The 19,634-nt window shown below is 35.8% G+C and overlaps 1 protein-coding gene across 1 annotated transcript in view; it reads right to left on the bottom strand.

The window, feature by feature from the left end:
* TOPAZ1 (testis and ovary specific TOPAZ 1) overlaps nt 1–19,634 on the bottom strand; it is a 114,910-nt gene that overhangs the window by 32,433 nt on the left and 62,843 nt on the right. Inside the window, 4 exon segments of the mRNA XM_078074116.1 lie at nt 6,907–7,072; nt 9,078–9,178; nt 9,886–10,060; nt 11,095–11,161. Coding sequence (XP_077930242.1) covers nt 6,907–7,072; nt 9,078–9,178; nt 9,886–10,060; nt 11,095–11,161 — 509 coding nt within the window.

Raw genomic sequence — 19,634 nt, 5'->3', positions numbered from 1 at the left:
GTATATATATACAATGGAATATTATGCAGCCATCAAAAAAAAAAAAAAAGAAATCTTGCCATTTGCAACAAGTTGGATGGAAATGGAGGGTATTATGCTGAGTGAAGTAAGTCAATCAGAGAAAGACATGTATCATAGGATCTCACTGATATGAGGAATTCTTAATCTCAGGAAACAAACTGAGGGTTGCTGGAGTGGTGGGGGGTGGGAGGGATGGGGTGGCTGGGTGATAGACATTGGGGAGGGTATGTGCTATGGTGAGTGCCGTGAATTGTGTAAGACTGTTGAATCACAGACCTGTACGTCTGAAACAAATAATACATTATATGTCAAAAAAAAAAAAAAAAAAGAAGATAGCAGGAAGGGATAAATGAAAGGGGGTAATCGGAGGGGGAGATGAAGCATAAGAGACTATGGACTCTGAGAAACAAACAGGGTTCTAGAGGGGAGGGGGTTGGGGGGATGGGTTAGCCTGCTGATGGGTATTTAAGAGGGCACGTATTGCATGGAGCACTTTGTGTTATACGCAAACAATGAATCATGGAACACTAAAAAAAGAAAAAAAACTAATGATGTAATGTATGGTGATTAACATAAGAAAATAAATTAAAAAAAAGAAATAAAACATTTATAAAAGAAAAAAAAAAAAGAACAGCTTGCACCCACGACAGGGACAGCTCTCAGGGCTGTGTGGCCCAAGAAGAGATGCTGGGGTGGCACCCAGCATGACCCTAGGAGCTTTGAAACATGGTGCACACACACGAGCCCAAGGCCGTGGGCAGTTGCGGAGGCACAAGGCACAGAGATGCTCGCGGGTCCCTGTGACTCCCCCCAGAGAGGTGGAGAGGTGTCAGGGGCACAAACTGCGCGAGTCTGTGGAGCGGTGGAGACTGACCTGGAGGATCTGTTGAGCTTGGAGTGGGGAGGCACGATTTTGGGGCTATGGGCCTGAGAGTCCCACATGGCCATGTTTTCTCTGCCCCTCTGAAGAGAAGTGGAAAGATGCCAGGGAACAAAAGCCCTGTAGCCCACCAGCTCACATTAAGCCCAGTCCCCTGACAAGGGGTGGGGCAACCCCACCCAGGCAAAGACACCTGAGAAGCTGAGCAGCAGGCCCCTCCCCCAGAAGACAGACTGGAAGAACAGGTGAATGATAAGCTTATTTCCCACAGGACTGTAAAACTCCAGCACCAGGGGAAAATAATATAGGGAGCTCCAGTTGTTCCCTCACAACTCACTTATACTTCAGGTTAAAATTTACATTTCTTTTTTAGTTTCCTTTCTTCTTCTTCTTTTTTTTTTTAACCCTGCTCTTGTTTCAAATAGATTCTTATTTCACAACCTATGTTTTTAAGTCTCTTCTTAACTTTTTTTTTCACATATATGTTTTTATAGCTTTATGCCCCATACTAAACTGTTTTTCATTCTACTCAATTTTATCTTGATATATACATAAGTTCTGATTTCTTTGCAATTTTGGGATATAGTCTTCTAACACACAGACTGAAAATCAAGCAGGAACGGGCAAATCACCCTGCTGTGTCCACCCTGAGAGATTATAATCATCCTCCTCACTCCGCACCCACTCATTTTTTTTTCTCTTTTCTTTTTTCTTTCTTTCTTTTTTATTGTTTTGGATCATCTTGGCTTTGGTGGCATCTCTGTGGTAGCTTTCGACCACTTCAGATTTCTTCTAAGGTGCATTTTGCTTACGTAGTGGTTGGTATTTTGGATTCTGTACATTCCCTCAACCATCCCACAACAGAATGACTAGAAGGAGGAACTCCCAACAAAGAAAAGAACCAGAGATAATGTCATCTGCCACAGATCTAATGGCTATGGATATAAGCAAGATGTCAGAGATTAACTTCAGGGTAGCAATCATGAAGTCAATAGTTAGGCTTGAGAAAAGGATTAATGACAATACAGACTCTCTAAGGGCAGAAATGAGATCGAATCAGGCCGAATTTAAAAATGCTATGAATGAGATACAGTCTAAACTGGATACTCTAACAGCCAGGGTAAATGAGGCAGAAGAACGAATTAGTGATCTAGAAGATAAGCTGATATAAAGGAAGGAAGCTGAATAATTCAAACACTTGGAGGTTAAAGAGCATCCTACTAAACAATGAATGGGTCAACTAGAAAATTAAAGAAGAATTTTAAAAATTCATGGAAACAAATGAAATGAAAACACAACTGTTCAAAACCTTTGGGATGCAGCAAAGCTGGTCCTAAGAGGAAACTATATAGCAATACAAGACTTTCTCAAAAAATTAGAAAAGTCTCAAATACACAAGCTAACCTTACACCTAAAGGACCTAGAGAAAGAACAGCAAATAAAGCCTAAACCAAGCAGGAGAAGAGAAATAATAAAGATTAGAGCAGAAATCAATGAAATAGAAACTAGAAGAACAAAACAGATCAACGGAACTAGAAGCTGGTTCTTTGAAAGAATTAATAAGATCGATAAACCTCTGGCCAGACTTATGCAAAAGAAAAAAGAAAGGACCCAAATTAATAAAACCATGAATGAAAGGGGAGAAATTGCGACCAATACCAAAGAAATAAAGACAATTATTAGAACTTATTACCAGCAGCTATATGCCAACAAACTAGGCAATCTGGAAGAAATGGATGCATTCCTGGACATTTATAAACTACCAAGACTGAAACAGGAAGAAATAGACAATCTGAACATACCAATAACCAGCAAGGAAATTGAAGCAGTAATTAAAAACCTCCCAGAAAACAAGAGTCCAGGGCCAGATGGCTTCCCAGGGGAATTCTACCAAACATTGAAAGAAGAAATCATACCTATTCTACTGAAGCTGTTCCAAAAAATAGAAATGGAAGGAAAACTTCCAAACTCATTCTATAAGGCCAGAATTACCCTGATCCCAAAACCAGACAAAGACCCATATGATCCACTGAATTGATGCAGAAAAAGCATTTGACAAAATACAGCATCCTCTCCTGATTAAAACTCTTCAAAGTATAGGGATAGAGGGAATGTACCTCAATATCATAAAAGCCGTTTACAAAAAGCCCACAGCAAATACCATTCTCAATGGGGAAAAACAGAGCTTTTCCCTTAAGGTCAGGAACACGACAGGGATGCCCACTCTCACCACTTTGTTCAACATAGTACTAGAAGTCCTAGCCTCAGCAGTCAGACAACAAAAAGAAATAAAAGGCATTCAAATGGGCAAAGAAGAAGTCAAACTCTCTCTCTTTGCAGATGACATGATACTTTATGTGGAAAACCCAAAAGACTCCACCCCCAAATTACTAGAACTCATACAGCAATTCAGCAACATAGCAGGATACAAAATCAATGCACAGAAATCAGTGGCTTTTCTATACACACAATGTGACTGAAGAAAGAGAAATTAAGGAATTGATTCCACTTACAATAGCACCAAAGCCCATAAGATACCTAGGAATAAACCTAACCAAAGAAGTAAAGGATCTATACTCTAGAAACTACAGAACACTTATGAAAGAAACTGAGGAAGACACAAAGAGATGGAAAAACATTCCATGCTCATGGATTGGAAGAATAAACATTGTGAAAATGTCTATGCTGCCCAAAGCAATCTTCACTTTCAATGCGATCCCTATCAAAATACCATCAACATTTTTCACAGAGCCGGAATAAACAATCCTAAAATTTGTATGGAACCAGAAAAGACCTGAAATCGCCAGGGGACCCTTGAAAAAGAAAGCCAAAGCTGGGGCATCACACTGCCTGACTTCAAGCTGTATCACAAAGCTGCGATCATCAAGACAGCATGGTATTGGTACAAAAACAGACACATAGATCAATGGAACAGAACAGAGACCCCAGAAATGGACCCTCAACTCTATGGTCAACTAATCTTCAACAAAGCAGGAAAGAATATCCAACGGAAAAAAGACTGTCTCTTCAATAAATGGTGCTGGGAAAATTGGAGAGCTACATGCAGAAGAATGAAACTGGACCATTCTCTTACACCACACACAAAGATAAAGTCAGAATGGATGAAAAACCTCAGTGAGAGAGAGGAATCCATCAAAATCCTAGAGGAGAACATAGGCAGTAACCTCTTCGACATCAGCCACATCGAATTCTTTCAAGACATGCCTCTAAAAGCAAGGGAAACAAAAGCGAACATGAACTTTTGGGACTTCATCAAGATAAAAAGTTTCTGCACAGCAAAGGAAACAGTCAACAAAACAAAGAGGCAACCCATGGAATGGGAGAAGATATTTGCAAATGACATTATGGATAAGGGGCTGGTATCCCAGATCTATAAAGAACTTCTCAAACTCAACACCCAAAAAACAAATAATCCAGTCAAGAAATGGGCAGAAGACATGAACAGACAGTTCTCCAAAGAAGACATACAAATGGTTAACAGGCACATGAAAAAATGTTCAACATCACTAGCTATCAGGGAAATACGTATCAAAACCACAATGAGATACCACCTTACACCAATTAGAATGGCAAAAATTAACAAAACAGGAAACCGAAATGTTGGTGAGAATGTGGAGAAAGGGTAACCCTCTTACACTGTTGGTGGGAATGCAAGTTGGTATAGCCATTCTGGGAATCAGTTAGGAGCTTCCTCAAAACATTAAAAACAGAGCTACCCTAAGATCCGGCAATTGCACTACTAGGTATTTACCCCAAAGATACAGATGTAGTTAAAAGAAGGGGCATATGCACCCCAGTGTTTATAGCAGCAATGTCCACAACAGCCAAACTGTGGAAGGAGCCGAGATGCCCTTCAACAGATGAATAAAGAAGAGGTGGTATATACATACAATGGAATATTACTCAGCCATCAGAAAGGATAAATACCTACCATTTGCACTGACATGGATGGAACTGGAGGGGATTATGTTAAGTGAAATAAGTTAACCAGAGAAAGAAAATTAGGATATGGTTTCACTTATAGGTGGAACATAAGGAATTGTGTGGAGGACCACAAGGGAAGGGAGGGAAAACTGGAAAGAAATCAGAAAGGGAGACAAAGCATGAGAGACTCTGGAATCCAGGAATCAAACTGAGGGTTACAGAAGGGAGGGGGGTGGGAGGATGGGGTAACCGGGTGATGACTATTATTAAAGAGGGCATGAGTGGTGATGAGCACTGGGTGTTATAGGCAACTAATGGATCACTGAACACTAACTACATCAAAAACTAATGATGTATTGAATATAATAAAAAAATAAAAAGAAAGCAAAACAAACAAACAAAAACCCTGATTTTGAAACACCAAAAAAGAAAAAAATTCTGGGAAGAAGTAAGCATACTTCTGTGGGCCCTTCTTTTGAAGAAGTAAATTTTTATTTATGAAAGTGACTTTCAACTGAAATGGTCCCTGCAAAAGAGAATCCTGTGTTTTTAACTTATACAATTTTTAAAGATAACACTGAAATTGTAAAAATTTAAAATCTCCATAGACCATCCCATACCCTCCCACAAACTCTCCTTTAGGCTCTAGTTTGAGAAAGACTAGTTTTGCCAGAAATTTTAGGCTGAAGTTTCCTGTCACAAGGTGCCTCAAGCTCATTTTTATCAACTATTTTAACCTTTCCATTTCTTGCCACATCTCTTCTTTCTAACAAAGAAAGCTTGGCTTACATTTAGCTAATTTCTATTTTTGTATTTTGGTTACTCTTCTCCACCTAGTAAACTTCACTGGCTATGTTTGTTAAGTTGAAGAAAAACTTTTCCAACAAGCTTTTGATCCTGAAGTCCACTCACAACCTCTGCATTCCCTATACTCTCAGCCCTGAACAAAGTATTATACATATGTAATGATTCCATATAAATAATATATGTTAATTATATATTCATATGTATATGAATGTGTATGTGTGCTGGTATGTGTGTTTGTGTGTTAGTGTAAAGGTTATCTATTTGCTTTACTTGTGTATATATTCCATCTTCCCACCTAAACCCAGAGATTCTTGAGATTTCTCCGTTGTTATCCCATTTTATCAAATAAAGTCTGCCTGATGGTTCAAGTAGCCAGAGCTACCATTAGATAGCATGCTGTGTGACCAGTGTGCTCTCTAAATTTTTATTTACCTCATAGCAAACTAATTTTAGGTGCTTCTGCTGGCTTAATTTCATTGTAATTTCTGCTAGATGGATTGACTTACTAGGGAAGTAAGCTTTACTTGTCTTGGTTTGAAGTCATGTTTGCCTGTATGTACAAAGATAGGAGTTTATGCAGATTACAATAGGGATTTCCCTATCTGAGATAGCAGCTGACGCCTGGGCTCTGAAGCTGGACTGTCTGGGTTTGAATCTAGCTCTACTTCTTACTTGTTACGTCATTTTCGGCAAGTTGCCTGATGTCTGTGACATTTTTTATTAAAAAAAGGGGGGGGGTTGTACTAATTTTAAACTCAGAGGGTTTCTATGAAGATGAACTGAGATAATCCAGGTAAAGCATTTTTGTATGGTCCCTAGGCCAAAGTAAGAACTAGCTTTTCAATAAAAGGTCATACAATTTTTTCTTTAAAGTTAGGTTAACTTTTGGGCGCCTGGGTGGCTCAGTTGGTTAAGCGTCTGCCTTTGGCTCAGGTAGTGATCCAGGGTCCTGGGATCAAGTCCCGCATCTGGTTCCCTGCTCTGTTTCTTCCTGTCCCCACTGCCCCTGCCCCCAGCTCATGCCTTCTCTCGCTATCTCTCTGTCTCTTAAAGAAATAAATAAAATCTTAAAAAAAAAAAATGAGGTTAACTTTCTCCTTCCATTTTACACAATAACCACCTACCTACCTACATGATCACTAAGGCTTACTAGGCCAAATTACCACCCACAATTCAACATCAATGTAAGGTAATTGCACACACAAGAATTTATAACAACAAATTATGTTATGCTTGCACATATCATAACTTACCCCTCAATACCCAAATGGCACCATCTAGGCTTCCACTTTTTAGAAAAATTTCTGCTGCAATATTCACAATTTGACATCTTGGTGCTAGCTTCTCGGGCCCTATAAGTCCCTTTAAACTTGTAAAATGTATTTTTAATTCATATAGTTTATCTAAGACTTTCCTTCCCTGGAGTAAAAATAAAGAACACTAATTGAGTATCATTCATTTAGAGTATCACAGAGATATAAATAACATCAGTAATTATATAGAAGTCAATTACCCAATTTGAATCATCCTTCTAGACAGATGGTTCTCAAAAGACTCTTTCCTTAAGCTCCCTCCTGCTTAGCCACAGAGACAGACAGGGAAGGTGAGGAAGCAGGGCTTTGCCTCATATTAATCCTCACCCTGCTGACCCACCTTTTCAAGTGTTTTTATACTTGTGCTTCCCCTAAAGATTTCATTTGGAAAAAGAATTTCTTGCCCTAATGTGGAAAACTACTAACTATACGTTTTGGTACTTCTGTTGATTACCCTAAGAGCCAAGAGGGAGAGACAGTGAAAATCAAGATAATGTTTTGTCAAATTTACATAATGATAGTGGGGAAAAGAAAAGAATAAAACTGCTGGCTGAAAATTGTTTTTTTGATTCAACAGACTAATTATTTCACATAGTCTACATAAAGATTATCTCCAGTTTGGACATCAGAAATTAGACATAGAGTATTATTTTATATAAGGGGTCAGCAAACCTTTTCTATAATTAGCCAGATAGTAAACACTTAGGCTCTGCAGGCCACATTTGGTCAGCTGCACATTCTTTCCGGTTGTTGCTGTTTTTATTTTCTAGCTCTTTAAAAATGTAAAAAACATTCTCAGCTCTTGAGATGTACAAAAAAAGGCTGTGGGTCAGACTGGGCCCTTAGTTTGTGGATCCTTGTTTTATATTATGTTCTATACTATTTGAGTCAGATGCATATTGTGATGTCAAGGTACTTTGAAGTTGATTATAGAAATGAATGCATTTTTAAGGAGATAGCTCTAGCTTAATTTCAGTGGTTTTACTTTTGTGTTCAAAAGGAATAGGTTTCACTACAAAAATTCATACTAAGTAAAATAAAATATTCATTCCAAATAAGATAGTGAAAATTTTAAATTACAATACAGGCACAAACTCACCAGCCTCTTAAGAAATAATCACAACAAATAAAATTAAAATATACCCTAAAATTTCAGCAAAATCAATCTTTGTCAAAAATAGTTTATGTAGTCCTCAATTTCTCAAGCATTAAATATCCAAGAAATTAATGCTATGATGAACCTTAAGCTAGACTGTGAGACCAGGGACAAGGTATATTCTGCCCATCCCAGGCCTACTGCACAGTGAATGCTAACCTCTTGAAGACCTTGGAGACTGGAGACCTTATACACAAGGATTCTGTTGCTGTTGTTTTTTTTTTTAGTAAAAAAAAAAAAATCCATGAATTTGTATGAGTGACCATGTACTTAAATGTTATTGAACATACTCAGTTATGAAATAACTTTTTATAAGAAGAAGGAAGTAACAAAAGATACATTATAATAGCTGATTCAGTACTGACCACACTCTCAACTGCTCCATTCATCCCTCAGCACTTCCTTCCTATTTTAGATTTTCCTGTCCTCTATTTTATTTCACTTTATTGAATCTGTAACCACCAGCTACCACAGGGAAATCTAAAGAATGGTAGTTCAGTATGGTCCAGAAGAACTAGACCGCATCTATGGTGAGCTAAACCTCAAAGGTAGATATCAAGATATATGGTATATAGTGTTCCAGAGCATTCTAGGAGGTGATTTTTAAGGAGTTCTGTTAATTGTGAGTTCCCTGGGTTCATCTTAAAAAGGTGTCTGGAACTTTTGCAAAATTATGTTATCAATACTTAAGAGGTAGCAAAAGTCTGTATTGAAAGTTGCTCCAAATAAATATGATACTTAGCACACTTCTGATACTTCTTCAGGGTAGCCAGTCTCACGCTACTGCCTTTCCACATTTGCCTAATACACTACACCTTGCTAGTCTGGGACTCATTTTGCCACTTACAACAATTATTAGCAAATTTCTAATTTGCAGGGTTAACTATATTCTGTTAAAAAATTTTTTAAATTAACACTCTCTGTACCAAGCCCAAACAAAAATTTAATGACATACCTTGGACCACTGCAACAGCTTATGATAGAAGTACATAGCACTGATTCCGATTCTTCCCAGCAAAGTTTTATCTACTTCACTATTTTGTGGATCTTTGCTAACTGAAACACAAAGTAGGCATATGGAAAAAAGTGAAAAAGTTATTTAAAATGGCAGCAAAGGCAAATTAATATGAAATTATTGATACTAGAACATAGACCAGGTGTTGGCAAACAAACCACAGCCTACAGGACAACTCTGGCCTGTGGCCTGTTTTTGTATAGCTTGTGAGCTAAGAATGGTTCCCCTATTTTTAAAGGGTTCTTTGAAAGGAAAAGAAAACTATGTGATTGTGTGATCATATGTGATTGTGTGAAGCCTAAAATATTTACTCCTGGCCCTTTGCAGAAAAGGTTTGCTGACCTCTGATAAAAAATATAGCAGTGAAGAGCTCATGCCAAAAAAAAAAAAAAAAGTCTCAAAAACATGTGAATTTTGTTGACTTGTAGTAGTGAAGGTAGTAACAACTTTAATGATTCAATAATTCAAGTGCTCCAGTATAATTTGCTAGCAATAGTTTTACCAATCTGAATGAAAATACAAATAAGAACATGAAACATGAGGTATTAAAACAATTCTTGACCTTATATCATTATAATCTAACTTGATAACAAAAAGATGAAAGATTTATAAAGAGAAGGGGAAGTATCTGAAATCTGCAATATTAACTTATCCCCAACATGGAAAATAGTAAGAGCTTTACATTCCAGGTAAAACACTGCACCACCCTAATACACACAATACGTAGACCCAAACAGTGACATTTTACCTGTTTCAGCAAATTCACAAAATGGAACACCTGGTCTCTCTTCTTTACAGTCTTTTGTTAGTGTTTCAGCAATACAAGCACAAAATCTCTGGAAATCTGCAAAGTTTTCACAGCCCATTTTTATGTTAATGTATAAATTTCCCAGTTTGGTCCAGTCACTTTTTTCTTTACAATGCTATCGGAATTATTAGAGACAAAACAAGAAAAAAGAAAGAAAGATGTCATTTATAAAAACATTATGGAATAGGCACATGTAGGCATTAGATATATAGAAATTAATAACACAATCTCTGTAGATCTTATAAACTTACTGACAGTGTTACACCATCAATAACTTGCTATTGTACAATTTGTGTTTCTGACTATAGCATAGTCTATAATTTCTGGATGGCAATGTACATTTGTTTTAATAATCTTTTCCTAATGTACTTAATGATGTCACCCCCAAACCTGAACTAGACAGTGGAGATAGATTTTATGGAAAACAGATGATTAGCTATATGATTTGAGCTGTCTCTACAGAAATACATTATTTTACTACTTTTAGAGATTGCATTTTGCTATTATTCGGCCCCATTTATAATTTGGGGCCCAAATGTCATTTTGGGCATTACATTTCTTGTATGAAAGGGACTATAATATAAATTTCAGTAAACTTACCATCTTCTTATTATTTTCTATTGTAAACAAAGAAATAGTTTTCCACACCAACAAAAGATTATTTTAAGGATATAAATGCTAATTAAGACTAGACCAACAATTACTAGATGAGTACAGAAATGATCTTAAACTAAACAGTAAAATCATCCTGAAAGTTCTCTATTTTTTATACTCCAAATGCCTGGAGAGGGCACCCTGACCATGGCTTTCTGCTATCATTTCACATACTGCAGCCATCCATGCATTATGACAAGAAAGCTAACTTTCTTGTGCACTGAGTCTGTCCAGTGACAAGAATTAGAGGCTAATAAGCCTTAGATTATTATACCTTAATATGTTAATTTTGAAACTGAACAATTATTTCTAGACTAGTCCATAACTCTAGAAATTGTTTGCATTTCAAAGTATTAAAAAAATACTAGACTTCTTTTCCTTGAGCATTTTCTCTGTATAACAACAGCATTTAAAAAACTTTTCCCACTATTCAAAGTTTGTTATTATTGGTTTTCAGAGATCCCAGCAATTCATTTAAAAAAATAAGTGTCATACCTCTATTTCATTCAAGGCTGAATCTAAATCATATTTCCAGTTCTTTTTAAATTGCCTCATCCGTAACCTTTAACAATAGAAAAGGGTTAATTATGTTCACCCTCCAAATTACCCCAGTTCACTTGTTCCATAGTTTAAACCTAAGAGACTATAAAAAAAAGGAATGTAGTAATATAAAAATTCCTAAGAGCTAAAGAAAATAGCAAATGCATAGATATCTACTTCATACTATTTCCTCCCCAAACCATAGGCAAGAAGAAGGAAAAAGCAAATTCCACATGAAACCATACCTTAAGCCTTTAAGGTAACTTTAAGACAGAGAGTGCCAAAGCTTCAAAATGATTGTGAATAAAAAGAGAAAAAAATATAAAAGCCAGCACTTGATCTTTCCTGCTCCCACTCTACCCTTGCTGATCCAACAAGTATTTGTGATAAGCAGAAACAGACCAGAACAAAAACAATGCAAAAAAAAAAAAAAAACCCATGGAAAACTGAACAGGCATGACCTAACACTGATTAAAAATATACTACCACATGTTCCTGATCTTAAGGGAAAGGCTTTCAGATTTTCCCCACTGAGGATGAGATTCGCTGTGGAATTTTCCATAGATGCATTTTATGAACTTCAGGAATGTTCCCTCTATCCCTATACTCTGAAGAGTTTTAATCAGGAAAGGATGCTTTATTTTGTCAAATGCTTTTTCTGCATCGATTGAGAGGACCATATGGTTCTTCTCTCTCCTCTTATTAATGTGTTCTATCACATTGATTGATTTGCGAATGCTGAAACACCCTTGCATCCTGGGGATAAATCCCACTTGGTCATGGTGGGTGATCCTTTTAATGTATTGTTGGAGCCTATTAGCTAGGATTTTTTTGAGAATTTTGGAATCCATATTCATCAGGGATATCGGTCTGACATTCTCCTTTTTGATGGAGTCTTTGCCTGGTTTGGGGATTAAGGTAATGCTGGCCTCATAGAATGAGTCTGGAAGCTTTCCTTCTGTTTCTGTTTTTTGAAACAGCTTCAGGAGGATAGATATTATTTCTTCTTTGAATGTTTGGTAGAATTCCCCAGGGAATCCATCAGGCCTGGACTCTTGATTTTTGGGAGGTTTTTGATCACTGCTTCAATCTTGTTACTGGTTATTGGCCTATTCAGGTCGTCAATTTCTTCCTGTTTCAGTCTTGGGAGTTTATAGGTTTCCAGGAAGGCATCCGTTTCTTCCAGGTTGCTCAATTTATTGGCATATAGTTGTTGATAATAATTTCTAATAACTGTTTCCACTTCCTTGATGTTAGTCGTAATCTCTCCCCTTTCATTCATAATTTTATTAATTTGGGTCCTTTCTCTTTTCTTTTGGATAAGTCTGGCCAGTGGTTTATTGACCTTATCAATTCTTTCAAAGAACCAGCTTCTAGTTTCATTGATCTGATCTCCTGTGTTTCTGGTTTCTAATTCATTGATCTCTGCTCTAGTCTTAGTTATTTCTCTTCTAATGTGTGGCTTAGGCGTCGTTTGTTGCTTTTTCTCTAGTTCTTTAAGGTGTAAAGTTAGTTGGTGAATTCGGGATTTTTCTATTTTTTTGAGTGAGGCTTGGATGGCTATGTATTTCCCCCTTAGGACTGCCTTTATAGTATCCCATAGGTTTTGGACTGATGTGTCTTTATTCTCATCAGGAACACATCAAGGACGCCCACTCTCGCCACTATTGTTCAACATAGTACTAGAGGTCCTAGCAACAGCAATCAGAAGACAAAAAGAAATAAGAGGTATTCAAACTGGCAAAGAAGAAGCCAACTCTCTCTCTTCGCAGATGACATGATACTTTATGTGGAAAATCCAAAAGACTCCACCCCCAAATTACTAGACCCCATACAGCAATTTAGTAATGTGGCAGGATACAAAATCAATGCACAGAAATCAGTTGCTTTCTTTTACACTAACAATGCAACTGTAGAAAGAGAAATTAGAGAAACGATTCCAATTACAACAGCACCAAAAAACCATAAGATACCTCGGAATAAACCTAACCAAAAAGGTTAAGGATCTACACTCTAGGAACTACAGAACGCTCATGAAAGAAATTGAAGAAGACACAAAAAGATGGAAAAACATTCCATGCTCATGGATCGGAAGAATAAACATTGTTAAAATGTCTATGCTACCGAGAGCAATCTATACCTTCAACGCCATCCCGATCAAAATTCCAATGACATTTTTCAAAGTGCTGGAACAAACAATCCTAAAATTTGTATGGAATCAGAAAAGATCCCAAATCACCAAGGAAATGTTGAAAAAGAAAAACAAAGCTGGGGGCATCACATTGCCTGATTTCAAGCTATATTACAAAGCTGTGATCACCAAGACAGCATGGTCCTGGCACAAAAACAGACATATAGACCAGTGGAACAGAATAGAGAGCCTAGATATGGACCCTCAACTCTATGGTCAAATAATCTTCAACAAAACAGGAAAAAATACGCAATGGAAAAAAGACAGTCTCTTCAATAAATGGTGCTGGGAAAACAGGACAGTCATATACAGAAGAATAAAACTGGACCATTCTCTAACACCATACACAAAGATAAACTCAAAATGGATGAAAGACCTCAATGTGAGACAGGAATCCATCCAAATCCTAGACATCGGCCACAGCAACTTCTTTCAAGATACATCTCCAAAGGCTAGTGAAACAAAAGCAAAAATGAACTTTTGGGACTTCATCAAGATAAAAAGCTTCTGCACAGCAAAGGAAACAGTCAACAAAACAAAGAGGCAACCCACAGAATGGGAGAAGATATTTGCAAATGACACTACAGATAAAGAAAGGGCTGGTATCCAAGATCTATAATGAACTTCTCAAACTCAACACCCAAAAAACAAATAATCATGTCAAAAAATGGGCAGAAGACACGAACAGACACTTCTCCAAAGAAGACATACAAGTGGCTACAGATACATGAAAAAATGTTCATCATCATTAGCCATCAGGGAAATCTAAATCAAAACCACACTGAGATACCATCTTACACCAGTCAGAATGGCAAAAATTGACAAGGCAAGAAATAACAAATGTTGAAGAGGTTGTGGAGAAAGGGGAACCCTCTTACACTGTTGGTGGGAATGCAAGTTGGTACAGCCACTTTGGAAAACAGTGTGGAGGTGCCTCAAAAAATTAAAAATAGAGCTACCCTATGACCCAGCAATTGCACTACTGGGTATTTACCCCAAAGACACAGACATAGTGAAAAGAAGAGCCATATGCACCCCAATGTTCATAGCAGCAATGTCCGCAATAGCCAAACTGTGGAAAGAGCCGAGATGCCCTTCAACAGATGAACAGATAAAGAAGATGTGGTTCATATACTCAATGGACTGTTCCTCAGCCATCAGAAAGGATGAATACCCAACTTTTACATCAACATGGATGGGACTGGAGGAGATTATGCTAAGTGAAATAAGTCAAGCAGAGAAAGTCAATTATCATACGGTTTCACTTATTTGTGGAACATAAGGAAGAGCATGGAGGACATTAGGAGAAGGAAGGGAAAAATGAAGGTGGGGGGGAATCGGAGGGAGAGACGAACCATGAGAGACTATGGACTCTGAGAAACAAACTGAGGGTTTTAGAGGGGAAGGGGGTGGGGGGATGGGTTAGCCTGGTGATGGGTATTAAGGAGGGCATGTACTGCATGGAGCACTGGGTGTTATACAAAAACAGTGAATCGTGGATCACTACATCAAAAAGTAATGATGTACTATATGGTGACTAACATAACATAATAAAATTAAATTAAATTTAAAAAAGAATAAAAAAATACTACCATAAAGACTAAGTTTGAAAATGCTTTAAAAAAATCTGAATAGATTAGAACACAAACCACCCAGAAGGAACTTAAAAGTTTGTGTGATTTAAAGAACACAATCTATAAAATGCATAGCTTCTGGGAAAGAAAAAAAAAAGACAAAAATGAAAGAAGACGCACCCTTTGGCAATTGGAAAGAGAAAAAGAAGAAAAAGGAGAAAGAAGAGGGTGCCACTAAACTAAGAGTACTGTATAGCAGCCAACTGTGGGGTCAATTTTGGTAATTAGTCCCAATACTCTATAAATGATTCCAGAGCATTAAAAAGGAAGCGCAACTTCCTAATTCCTTTCATGAATCAACTATAAATAACACTGATACTTGATAAAGGCAGAACAAAGAAAGAAAAGTGTAAAACAATATTACTTATAATGGTGATGCAAAAAGCTAGATAAAATATTAACAAGCAAATCAGTTTTTCAAATTGAAGAGTTATGGGGATGATGGTTGTGATGGATGCACAACAATGTGAATGTATTTAATACCACTGAACTGTACACTTAAAAATGGTTAAGATGGTAAGTTTTATATTAAGTGTATTATACCACAAAATTGAAAAAATATTGACAAACAGAATCCAAGACCACCTTCAGAAATGACATACCATGACACAGTGGTATTCACTTCACAAATATAAAGTAACTTCAATATTAAAAAATCCATCAGTATTATATACCATATTAATAAATCTAACAGAAAAAAATCATGATTATTTCCATAGATATTAAAAAGGATTTGATAAAATTCAACATCAATTCACTTACAAATATAGGAACTGAGAGATACTTCCTTAAAGTGTTTAAATATATATACTGTAGTCCTAAAGCCATGACTGTATTTAATGAGAAAATTCTAGAGATATTTCCACTAAGATCAGGAACATGAAAGGATGTCCACTATGTCCATTATTATTCAATACTGTACTAGAGGTATGAGCCAAGGCAATTAGATAAGACAAATTACTTACAGGCATAACAATGGTAAAGAAGAAGTAAAACAATCTCTACTCACAAATGATATGATAGTATAACTGGAAATGCCCACAGATTCAAAGACGAAACTAAGTCAAACAATAAAGACTTTAGAGTAAATTAACAGAATATAAAATTTACAAACAAAAATACCCTTTATATATACAAAAATAAAGAAATGCAGCACATAAAAAATTCATTTATAATAGCAACAAAGATTAAATACTTATAGGAGGAAAATCCTAAAACACTCTTGAAAGACACATAAATTTGAACAATAGAAAAACATTTCATGTTCTTTAATAGAATTCAATATTATAAAGATGTTAGTTCTTACTAAGTTAATTCATAGATTTAATGTAATTCCAATAAAAATACCAACAAGCTACTATATGAGGTTAGGAAGTTGATACTAAAGTTCATGTGGTAAAAACATATATGCAAGAAGAGCAAGAAAGACATTGAAAAGAAAAATTTTGCAGGGGATTATCCCAAGAAAACATTAAAGCATACTACCACAGCCTCTATAATTAAAATAATGTGTAACTGGTGCAGGGGAATACAAAGTCCAGACACAGACCCAAGCACATATGAAATTTATAGTATGATAAAGGTAGCATCTCAAATCACTCAAACTAAATAAATGGTTCTGGGAAAACTGGAAAACCACTGGGAAAAAATTACATCTCTATCTTACACCACACATGAGAATAAACTTCAAATAGATTATGAACCTAACTATAAAAATGAAACCGTACAAGTAATAGAAGAAAACATGGTGAATTCCTCCAAAAATCTTGGTGCTGGGAAATTACGACTCAAAATTCAGATGCAATAAAAAATAACTATGACTCAAAACTAAGGCAATAAAAAAAGATTGATAATTTAGGTTGAATAAAAATAAAACTTTTTGCGATGCAAAAACCACCATAAACAAATTCAAAAGACAACTGACAAATTGGAAAAAAATATTTGTAATATATAGTACAGATAAAGGTCTAATACAATATATTAAGAACTCTTAACATTTAAGGAACAAAGAACCAGAATCCAATAGAAAAATGGGAAAAGACATGAGCAGACAATTCACAAAAAGTATAAAAATGGCCCTCAAATATGTGAAAAGAAAATGTTCAAACTCATTTTTAAGAAAAGCAAATTAGAACAACAATGAAACACCATTTGTTACCTAACAGATTAGAGAAGATTAAAAAGTATGACAACACACTATATTAGCAAACCTGTGCTGAATAGTCTCTTATGTTTCTGGTTTTATATATATATATATATATATTCTTGTATATATATATACATACATACATACATATATGTATTTATATATGCATATATACCACATAGATGTGCATATACATATGTGCATTCATACATGTACATATACCAAAATGCATACACAAACACACATACACATATACCATATACAGAAACATAACATATATATACATACCATATATACGAATTGGTACAGCCTTCTTGGAGGGAAATTTGACAGTATCTATGTACTTACCTTTAAAAATTTATTTTGAAATAAATTATAGACTCACAGGAATTTTCAAAATAGTACACAGTCTTGGTACCCTTCATCCAGCTTCTTCCAATGATGGTTTCTTATATAATTGTGGAACAACATAAAAACTAGGAAACTGACATTGTTACAATACTGTTAATTAGACTACAGATATTATTCAGTTTTCACCACTTTTTACATGCATTCATCTGTGTGTGTGTAGTTCTGTGCAATTTTATTCTATGTATAGATTTATGTAACCATCACCGCAATACAGATATAGAACTGTTCCATCACCACACAAAGGAACTTCCTCATACTACCCATTTATACTCATCCCCCAAGCCCTGTCCCCGGGTGTCCCTTGTCAACCAATAATTGGTTCTCCATATCTATAGCTCTGTCATTTTGAGAATGTTATATAAATGAAACCATGTAGCATGTGGCCTTTGAGATCGGCTTTTTAAATTCAACACAATGAAATCAATTCATTTCATGTTTCAATAGTTTGTTGATTTTTACTGCTAAGTAGTTTCCTTGGTATGGATAGACAACTGAACTGTTCATTCACCTGTTAAGAACATCTGTATTTCCCCCCACTTTTTGGATATTACAATTAAAGCTGCTATGAACATTTGTACACAAGTTTTTAAATGAGTACAAGTTTTCATTTAATTAGGATAAATGCCCAGTAGTTCAATAGCTATACTTGATTTTTACATGTTTGGTTTTTAAAGAAACTGTTATTTCCAGAATGACTATGCAATTTTACATTCCCGCCAATAACATATGAGACACTTTTTCCACATCCTTGCTAGCATCGGTATTGATACTTTTTTCCCCCAGTTACACTGAGGCATGTTGGCAAATAAAAATTGTATATATTTAAGATATACATGTTTTACTAGATGTAAGCATTGTGAAATAATTGTCACTATTGAGATAATTAATGTATCTATCGTGTCACCTAGTTCGTGTGTGTATAGAGACCACAAGATCTACTCTCAGCAAATTTCAAGTACACAATATCTTATTATCAACTACAGTCATCATGCTGTAAAACAGGTCTCCAGAACTTAATAATCTTATAACTGCAAGTTTGTACCCTTTGGCTAACATCTCCTCCTTTGCCCCACTCCCCATCTCCTGGTAACAACCACTATTCTAATTTGTTGCTGAGTTAGACTTTTTTAGATTCCACATGTAAGTGAGATCATGCAGATTTGTCTTTTCTCTCTGCCTTATTTCATTTAGCATAATATACTCCACACTAATCCATGTTTTCATAGATGGTAGGATAACCTTTTTTTTTAAAGACTGAATAATATATATTCCATTGTATATATACACCACATCTTTATTCAAGATTGCTTTAGCCATTCAGGTTATGTTGTAGTTTCATATGCATTTTAAAATTTTTCCTATTTCTGTAAAAAATATTAATAGAACTTTGATAGGAATTAAGTTGAATCTTTGGTTTTGGGTAGCATGGACATTTTCACAATATTAATTCTTCATCCATGATACAGAAGAGCCTTCCATTTATTTGTTTTGATTTCCAACGTTTCATGGTTTTCAATGTACAGATCTTTTATTTCCTTAGTAAATTTATTTAAGTATTTGTTTTTTGATGTTATTGTAAATGAGACTGTTTTCTTGATCTGTTTTTTTAATACTTCATTGTTAGTATATAGAGATGCAACTGATCTATTTTTTATTTTTTAATTTTAATTTTATTTTTAGGCTTTTATTTAAATTCCAGTTAACATACACTGTAATATTAGTTTCAGGTGTACAATTTAGTGATTCAACACTTCCACAAACACCTGGTGCTCATCACAACAAGTGATCCTTAATCCCCATCACCTATTTAACCCATCCCCCCAACTACCTCCCCACTGGTAGCCATCAGTTTGTTCTCTATAGTTAAGAGTCTATTTCTTGGTTTCTCTCTCTCTCTTTTTCCTATGCTCATTGGTTTAGTTTCTTAAATTCTACATGAGTGAAATCATATGGTATTTGTCTTTCTCTGACTGACTTATTTCGCTTAGCAAAATACACTCTAGCTCTATCCACATTGTTGTAAATGGTGAGATTTCATTCTTTTTGATGGCTGAGTAATATTCCATTGTGTGTGTGTGTGTGTGTGTGTGTGTGTGTGTGTGTGTGTGTGCAC

Source organism: Halichoerus grypus, chromosome 1 (assembly GCF_964656455.1).
Source record: "Halichoerus grypus chromosome 1, mHalGry1.hap1.1, whole genome shotgun sequence".
NCBI lineage: Eukaryota > Metazoa > Chordata > Mammalia > Carnivora > Phocidae > Halichoerus > Halichoerus grypus.
The sequence above is the reverse complement of the archived record's forward strand: the minus strand, read 5'-3'. Positions and strand labels throughout refer to the sequence as shown.